The 9,946-nt window shown below is 39.0% G+C and overlaps 1 protein-coding gene across 1 annotated transcript in view; it reads left to right on the forward strand.

The window, feature by feature from the left end:
• CD302 (CD302 molecule) overlaps positions 1 to 9,946 on the forward strand; it is a 50,698-nt gene that overhangs the window by 20,583 nt on the left and 20,169 nt on the right. The window contains exon 2 of the mRNA XM_006872026.1: positions 4,032 to 4,142. Coding sequence (XP_006872088.1) covers positions 4,032 to 4,142 — 111 coding nt within the window. The remainder of the gene's footprint in view (positions 1 to 4,031; positions 4,143 to 9,946) is intronic.

Below are 9,946 nucleotides of genomic sequence, written 5' to 3' on the forward strand. Positions count from 1 at the left end.
GTCTCACTTCCTCCACCTCATAGGAATCGGCCTTGGGCCTGTGTTTGAGTCTCCCTCCCCCGGTGAAGTCATGCCATTGTTACAGCCAGTTTTCCAAAGAAGGCAGAGATGTACAATGACTGGGTACACATTTTCAGGAAGAGGATCTAAGGGTCTAACTGCTCAAGATAGACTTTAAATCAAGCACTTTGTTTTCAGGACCTCAGGATCCTTCTACAGAGTTGTCTGGTAGCTCCAATTCCTGAATCCTTTTAGACTTCTTTACTGTTTAAATCTTAGCATCATACTGTGTGTAAAATTTTATAACCAGATTCTTTTACTTCATGTCTCATTACGAGCATTTTCCCGAAGTGTCAAATCCTTTTGATTCATTCAGTAACCTTGAAACCACTATAGTGGCGGATTTTGAGATTCCTGCCAGTGTTAAAAACAAGGTTGTCACATATATAATGCAGGTGCTTATAAAATAGCAGGGGAAAAAAAGCAAGCAAACAACTGAATACAAAATGCACTGTATTCCGGGACACCTTTTCTCAACTGAGCTTATCTTTGGTGATTTAACTGTTAACTTTGGTGGCAGGAGGCCAGGAAAAGCTCGTATCTCATAAACTCGCATAATTTTAAGTAGCCTATTGGAGTTCTGGAGTCCTGGTGTGGTGCTATGGGTTAATGCACTGGACTGAAAGGTCAGTTTGAACCATAAGGTTGCTGGTTCAAGCTCACCAGCTGCTCCACAGAAACCCTATACAGGATTGCTATGAGTCAGAACCAACTCCATGACACACCACCACCACCATTGTATCGATTGGCGTCCTGGTGTGGCGCTGTGGGCTAAAGCACTGGACCACAATGTTGGTTTGAACCTCAGTCTTTGTTTCAAACTCATTAACTGCTTCTCAGAAACCCTAATATAGGGTTGCTATGAATCAGAACCTACTTGACGGCACTTAAGAAAAACAAATTATATCAATTGGGTTATTTGTCTAGCTGCTGTACATTGATCTAAATTAATGAGTTAAGAGATAAATTTTTCTCCCTTAAAACATATTCTCTTGAGTGTGAGTATTCCAGAGCTCATAGATAGCTTTACCTAGGATCCTCTTGTAGCACCCATTCCTAGAGTTTTTGTTTGGCCACGTGACATGATTGTTAATGAATAATAACCATTTTAGCCAGTGGGAAAGGAGAATTTTGAAACAGGGGAGCACATGCTTTCCTGTATATCTCACATTTCATTTCTGTTCATATCTCATTATCCAGAAGTTTCCAGAAGCTGGTAACCAAGTGTAGCTTGGTGGCCATGTGCTCTGTGTTGTATAAGAAGGTGAGATCAGGTACTGAAGACAACCAATGGTCTGTGCCATGTTCTGAGTTTCGTAAACCCAGGAGGTTAAAATTCATTTAGACTAACCTACCTAATTGTTGGAGACCTGGTGTGGCGCTGTGGGTTAACGCACCAGACTGCAATGCCGTTTGAACTGCAAGGTCGGCAGTTCAAGCTCACCAGCTGCTCCTCGGAAACCCTATACAGCGTCACTATGGGTCGGAACTGACTCCACAGCAAAAAACAACAACAACCTGATAGTTAAATTCTAATCTTTGTAACAGGGCTTCTGTTTTCAGTAAAATTGTAATACATAAGTAACTTGAAAATAACAAAACATAATTTCTTTAGACATGTTCTAGAACATGAATTCATGATAATTTATCTAAAAACCACTTAAGTTTTTGTGGGTTTTTTTGATGCTCAAATTCTTTTTTTGTTGTTGTTGTAAATTGAGTGAAGGTTTACAGAGCAGATTATCAGTTTTATATTCAACAAATTATATACTTTCCTTCATTACAATGATTGAAGTCCCTTCCATGTACCATCAGTTAATAGTATTTACCTCAGTTCACTTTAACTCTTAATTCCCCCCGTCTCCTGCTACCTCTCCTCTGCCAACCTCTTTCTCATTGTATATTGCCTGCCCCATCACATCACCCATGTGAACTTGTCCACCCTCTAACCTGTGAATAATTACCCTCATTACCAACATGTTGTTGTGAAGTGCTGTTGAGTCGGTTCCAAACCATAGTGACTTTATATAAGGTTTCCAAGGAGCCACTGGTGAGCTTGAACTGCTGACCTTGAGGTTGAAACCGACTTTATAGTCCAGCACATTAACCCATAGCGCCACACCAGGACTTCATAACCATCATAGAGTGGTTTTTGGTTTTTTTATCAAGAAAACTTTTTCTTCTGAAGTTTTGTTGTTGTTGTTAATCTATATAAGGTTGGTGTGAGTCACAAGGTCGGCAGTTCAAACTCACCAGCTGCTCCTCGGAAATCCTTGTTGTTGTTGTTAAGTGCCATCGAGTCGATTCCGACCCATAGCGACCCTGTACAGGGTTTCCGAGGGTGTAAATCTTTACGGGAGTAGAAAGCCTCATCTTTCTCCCGCGGAGCGGAAATCCTAGACAGGGTCATTATGAGTTGGAACAGACTCGATGGCACTTAGCAACAACAAGAAGCTTAAAAGGAGCCCTGATGGCACTGTGGATTAGGTATTGCTTGGGCTAATAACCAAAAGGTCGGTGATTTAAACTCACCAGCCCCTTGGTGGGAGAAAGATGAGACCGTCGTTTTAGAAAATTGTATGAGCAGATATAAGTCGGAGTAAACTCGATGGCAGTGGATTTGCTTTTCTTCTAGGAGACCTGGTAGCCTTGTGGGTACGAGTTGGGGTGTTAACTGCAAGATCAGTTGTTTGATTTTTCCAGCTACTCGGTGGGAGAAAGATGAGGCTTTCTGCTCCTGTAAAGATTATTTGCAGCCTCAGAAACTCTCTGTAGGGTTGCTATGAGTCGGAACCAACATGGTGGCACACAGCAGCGGCAGCAAGCCTAAAAGAGTAGATGGTTGTGTTCTTTTATTCACTGGAATTAAGTACAGTACTATCCTCCTTTCTACATTTGACAGACATATGTACTTTAAAAGTTTTATTTTGTTGTTGTTGAAAATATGCACAGCAAAGTATACAATTTAACAGTTTTTGCATGTACCATTTATTTACATTCATTGCATTCTTCAAGTTGTGCAACCATTTTCTGGGTTGCTCATCCAGCATTAACAAATTCACTGCTCCCTAATCTTTCCAGTTCCTTATTGGCATGTTTTTGCTTATAATGCTAACTAATGAAATTCTAGTGCTTGAGCTTAAAAATGCATGTCTTCATGTAACATGGAAAGAGACCAAGAATGAGATGAAAGAGATACCCCTCTACCTTGCGACAATAGAAGAAGAGATGTGGTTCTGTTTCGTAAAACTAGGTCAAAGAATCCACCTTGATGAAGTGTTAAATCTAGAACATTCGTGTGAATATTCAGAATATAACAACTTGTTATCCTTGTTATTGTTTTTTTAAAAAAAATCTGTCCAACAGCATCATTTGAACAATTATACTTATGGCCTATGAAGATAACTTTTAAAGACAAGTCTGTAATTCTGATTGTCTTTTCTTCCTGAATAGTTGTTGCCCTGGCAATAACATTATCATTTACGTGTTTGAATTCCTAAACAACCTAAATAATTGTGGCTTTGTTCTGTCCAATAAAAAAAATATTGTTGGCATATTTCTTTTTAACAACATGGTGGTGGTGGTGGTGTGCCATCGAGTTGATTCCAACTCATAGTGACCTGTATAGGGTTTCTGAGGCTGTAAATCTTTATGGGGGCTGAAAGCCTCATGTTTCTCTCACTGGAGTGCCTCCTGGTCTCGAACTGCTGATCTTTCAGTTAGCAACCCAATAGGCAACCCACGACACTACTAGGGCTCCTTTTCCCAACATGTATTATGGAAAAAACCAAATTCCTATTACACAGATTGATTCTTTATTTGAACAAAGATTGACAGCCTTATCTCTAAAGGGATATTGCCCCCTCCTTTTTTTTGAGAAAATTTAATATCCAGTATCTATCTGTATCTTTGGGAATTCATGAAATTGTTATTCTCAAGTTATTTAACAGTGTTTCTCTTTTTCTGTATAGATTGTCCTTCATCCACCTGGGTTCAGTTTCAGGACAGTTGCTACATTTTTATTGAAGAAGCCATCAAAGCAGAAAGCATAGAAGATGTCAGAAATCAGTGCACTGACCATGGTAGGAGACTTTTTTTTCTTTTTTTTTTTTCTTGTTTGCTTATTTGTTTTGCATATTAGTAAATAGTTACTAAATTCTTAAATTTTTCCCTTATCTTTTAACTGGACCCGTATAATAAACATAGAACTTTTATTCTCAACACGTGAATCTCAGATAGAGGAAATGAGTGTTCATTAATTCTTGAATTAGAAGGTCATCCAATGACTGTCTGTTTTGCCTCTAGGCTAACCACAAAGTCAGCAGTTCAAACTCACCAGCCTCTCTGCAAGAGTAAAATGAGGCTGTCTGCTCCTGTAAAGATATACGGTCTTGGAAACCCAATAGAGAGTCACTATGAGTTAGTGGTGGAGTACTGGTGTGGTGCTGGACTACAAACTTCTGGTATGAACTGCAAGGTCGGCAGTTCAAGCTCACCAGATGCTCCTCGGAAACCTTATATAGGGTCCCTATGGGTTGGAAATGATTGGACGGCACTTAACAGCAACAACAGTGTGAGTTAGAATAGACTCAATGGCAGTGGTTTGTTGTTGTTATTAAGTGTTGGTGGGTTTGAACTGCCAATCTTGGGGGTCACAGTCCAGTGCTGATCTTACTGAGCGAGGGAACTTTAGCAATGAAGTGTCTAGTTAATGTTTCAACCATGTGTCAGGGACTATGCTAAACACACCATATACTTATCTTGCTTAATTATTATAACAAATGTATCAGGTAGTTTAATTTTATTATTCTTTTGTTAAGAGAGGAAAGTAAATTCCCTTACTTGTCCAAGGTCACACAGTTAATAATTGGCAGAACCAGGATTCAAAACAGGGTCCCTCTGATTTTGAGATCAGCGCCTTAACCACTTTGTAATTCTGCCCTGGAAGTGCTGATTCAGTTGTGAAGTAATGATCAGAAATCAGCTTACATGGTACCTTGAAGGAATACTGGTAAATAAGTGTATATTAAGGAGATATGAGAAAAGAGCCATTTGCTAGAGCATACACTCAAATGGGAACTAAAGCTATAACTTCACACTGTGACGTTGTTGAACAAAGCTGTCACTTTAAAAAAGATGTGCTTGAGAACTATTTATATGTTTGGCTATTTGGCCAAAAGATGTTTAGTATCCAATTGTTGTGACGCTTGATCAACTCAATCTGAAAAATCTAAGCTGATGTACCAGACTTCTTCTTGACTCTGTAATGGTAGTTTTAATTACTTTGTGGTATCTAAAAATCTCTTGATCATTTAATTAATTTCTGTTTTAGGCATATTCACATCACTCCAGCATTTAGAAATGCCCCTTGCCTAAAAAAGCACTTACAATTTCTAATGAACCACCAATATAAACTTTGAAGGAATGTCCAATTGTATTAGGGACACCTTACATTGAAACCATATTCGCTTATTATAGAAGGAATGAATGTAAGAAGAGAAATGTTTAATCCTATCAAGTGCCACATAGTAAATTGTTGTTATTGTTAAGTGCCGTCAAGTCGGTTCTGATTCATAGCAAGCCTGTATAGGGTTTCTGAGGAGCAGCTGGTGAGTTTGAACCACTGACCTTGCAGTTCAAGCCAACCTTTCGGCCCAGTTCTTATCCTACAACACCACACCAGGACTCCAAACATATCATTGTTGTTGTTGTTAAGTGCCTTTGAGCTGGTTCCAACTGAACTGTCGACCTTGCGGTTTACAGTCCAGTGCTGATCCAGGACTCCAAACATGTCATTTGTTGTTGTTGTTGTGTCCCGTGGAGTCAGTTCTGACTCATAGAGACCCTGTACAGGGTTTCCGAGGATGTAAATCTTTACGGGAGCAGAAAGCCTCATCTTTCTCCCGCGGAACAGCTGGTAGTTTCGAACTGCTAACCTTGTGGTTCGCATCCTGATTCGTAACCACTACGCTACCAGCGGTGTCTAAAATAAGTGACTCATGACTTTTGGACTGCAGAAGGCTATATTTAGTAATATTGCTTGTGCTTCCTGAAAATTTGCTTGTTATTATCACTTTATTTGGGGTATTATTCATTTAGGAAAATAATTGTAGGAGACTGAATTTTTTTTTTTCTTATTTTACAACATTTACCTTTAACTTATATATTATACACTATAACAGAACAAATGATACTTTTCTTTCTGTGATATATGAACTATGTCACAAGCCGTTAAAAAAAAAGACCCAAATGAAGTCTCAGAGTAGGACTGGCCATGCATTGTATAGAAAATTACCTGAGCACATGAAATCTTTGGAGACTTATACTGTCGTCTGTTAAAGAACATGAAAATGTGTCTTATTTGCACGACATAGCAATTTAGGTTTGTTGTTGTTAAGTGCCGTCAAGTCGGTTCCGACTCATAGCGACCCTGAACAGGGTTTCCGAGGCTATATATCTTTACGGGAGCAGAAAGCCTCATCTTTCTCCCGCGGAGCAGCTGGTAGTTTCGAACTGCTGACCTTGCGGTTCGCAGCCCGATTGATTCGTAACCACTACGCTACCTATACAGTATTTAATTAGATTACAATTTTTAAAAAAAATCATTAGTCTCATTGGCTGCCACTAAGTCAGCGATAAGGATGAAAAACTCATCTGCAAATACTTAAGTCTAAACTGTAAACTAGTTAAATACTGCCCTTGAGGATCTTTCTCGAGTGGCATTTTGGTCACATTTTACAAGTATGTACTAGGGTAAAATAGATTAAAAGTCCATGGGACATTTCATAGACAGGAAGTGATAACAGCTGGAACTGATAAGGAAACCATCATAGAGTTTTTCAAACTGGAGAGCTGACTCAGAGAGGGAACTTTGGACTACTATAAATATTATAAAGAATTTTAAAGGCCTTCTTATTTTTTCTTCTTTTAAAAGTTAATTACATAAGGCATGATTACAATAGAACACTTAGGATAGGCAAACATTTACAAAATAAAATTTAAATTAACCATAAATTGCACCACACCACACTAAGTTAATGAAGAAGTAGCCTTGGTGGCATAGTGGGTTGCCCTTTGGGTTGCTAACCTCAAGGTCAGCAGTTTGAATCCACCAACCACAGGAGAGAGGAGGTTTTCTGCTCTCAAAAAGATTTACTGCTTTGGAAACACTACATAGGATTGCTATAAGTCAAAATGGACTCAGTGGCAGTGTTAAACAAATGACAGAGCCCTGGTCCCGCAGAAGCTAAGAGCTCAGCTGTTAACTGATTGGAATCCACCGGTTTCTCTGTGGAAGAATGATGTGAGTTTGCATCCATAAAGACTTATGGCTTTGGAAATGCTATAGGAAGTTGAACTCTGTTCTGTAAAGTTTCTATGAGTCTGAATTGACTTGAGGGCAACACGTTTAATTAGGTTTTTGTTCAACCAATGATCTGCATTTATTTCTCCTTTAAAGTATCCTTCCACGGCAGTAAATATATAATGTATATTATACAAGGAGGCTTCAAAGTTCGTGGGAATTCCATTATCTTTCAATTCCATTTTCCATGAGCATTTTGAAGCCCCCTCATATACAGATAGGAGCTCTGGTAGCGTAGTGGTTACGAATCGGGCTGCGAACCCTAAGCTCAGCGGTTCGAAACTACCAGCCGCTCTGCGGGAGAAAGATGAGGCTTTCTACTCCCATAAAGATTTACTTACAGCCTTAGAAACCCTATACAGGGTCGCTATGGGTCGGAACCGGCTCCACGGCACACCACCAGCACCATATACAGACACTACTTCTACTGCTGCTGCTATGCATCATTGCGTCAGTTCCAACTCATATAGCAATTCCTTATTGGGTTTGTGAGGCTGTAAATCTTTACCAGAGCACAAAACCTCATCTGTCTTCCATGAATCGGCTGGTGGATTCAAACTGCTGACTTTGCACTTAGCAGGCCAATGTGTAACACATTACACTACCAGGGTTCCACAGGCAATACAAAACCTCCCAAATGCAAATCCACTACCATCAACTCGATAGGACAGAGAAGAATGGCTCCTTTGAATTCCCAAGGCTAAATATTTATATGAACAGACCACCTCATATTTTTTCCACGGAGCAGCTGGTGGGTTGAATCACTGACGGTTCAACTAGCAGGGCAGTGTATATAACCCACTGCGCCACCACAATTGGTTTAAATAATCCTCTAATGTTGAGTATTTAGATTATTTCCTATCTTTCATAAACATGTGATAAACATTGAAAAATGTAACTACTAGCAGAGAACCAATGAGTGCCTTAGTAGAAACTGCTAAGGATTGCTGGGTCAAAGATTATGAAGATTAGGTACTTACCCAAGGACAGCACTTTCTAGTCTGTTAAGTCTGTTTATTTTGATTTTTACATCTTTACTAGTGAGATTGTATTTCTCCCCCCAGATTTCTTGCATTATATTTTCTACTGATAGGGTCAGTGGCTTTTTAAAATAAACTTAGACCAATTTATTTTTCCCTGTTGTTTGCCTTTTTATTTATAATAGAGCTTTCTTTAATCTGTTTAGTTTGTGGTTTTTCTTTTAAAAATGTTTGCCTTTTTTTTTTGTGGAGATTTTTGCTTCATCAGAATATTTTTATCCCCATTCGATTTTTCCAAAGGAAAAGTTCTCTTTTTAAAGATGTGAAAGTTTAGTGTGTCTTATTGTTATTACTAGGAGCCACTGAGTCAGTTACAACTCATAGTGACCCTATGTACAACAGAACTAAACACTGCCTTGTCCTGTACCATCCTCATAAGTGTTGTTATGTTTGAGCCCATTGTTGCAGTCACTCTGCCAATCAAGCGCCTTGAGGATATTCCTCCGCTTCATTGACCTTCTACTTTGCTGAGCATGATGTCCTTCTCCAGGTACTGGTCCCTCCTGATGTAACATGTGCAGTTACGGTAGATGAAGCCTCACCATTCTCAATACTAAGGAGCATTCTGGATGTACTTCTTCCAAGACAATGTGTTTTACAACAATGCAGATTTTTTTATATGTTCTGTGTGGTTTTTTCACCACGTATCTCTCCGTTTGTCGTACTGTGGTGGCTTGCATGTTGCTGTGATTCTGGAAACTATGCCACTGGTATTTTAAATACCAGCAGTGTCGCCCATGGTGGACAGGTTTCAGCTGAGCTTCCAGATGAAGACAGACTAGATAGAAGGAGAGACAGACTACTCCCGATTAGTCAGTCACTGAAAACCCTAAGAGTAGCAGTGGAACACTGTCAGATAACACCAGAATATTGACTATTGAGACATGGTGAAGAGCACCAAAATACTGTCAAATAAAGTGCCAGAGGATGAGCCCCTCAAGTTGGAAGGTACTCAAAATGCAACAGGGGAAGAGCTTCCTCCTCAAAGTAGAGTTTACTGTGATGACTCGAAAGGAGTTAAAGCCTTCAGGACCTTCATTTGCTGATGGGGCATAACTCAAAATGAAGAGAAACAGTTAGAAACATTTATTAATAAGTGAAATATGGAATGTATGAAATATTAATCTAAGAAAATTGGAAATTGTCAAAAATGAAATGGAATACATAAACATTGATATCCTATGCATTAGTGAGCTGAAATGGACTGGTATTGGCCATTTTGAACCTGACAATCACATGGTTTACTATGCCAGGAATGATAAATTGAGGAGAAATGGCATCACATTTATCATCAAAATGAACATATCAAGATCTGTCTTCAGTATAATACTGTATGTGATAGGATAATATCCATATGCCTATAAGGAAGACCAGTTAATACCACTATTATTCAAATTTATGCACCAACCACTAAAGCCAGTGATGATGAAATTTAAGAATTATAACACTTCTTCAGTCTAAAATTGATCAAACATATAATCAA

The sequence above is a fragment of the Chrysochloris asiatica genome, unplaced genomic scaffold, assembly GCF_000296735.1.
Source record: "Chrysochloris asiatica unplaced genomic scaffold, ChrAsi1.0 scaffold00181, whole genome shotgun sequence".
In the NCBI taxonomy this organism is placed as follows: domain Eukaryota; kingdom Metazoa; phylum Chordata; class Mammalia; order Afrosoricida; family Chrysochloridae; genus Chrysochloris; species Chrysochloris asiatica.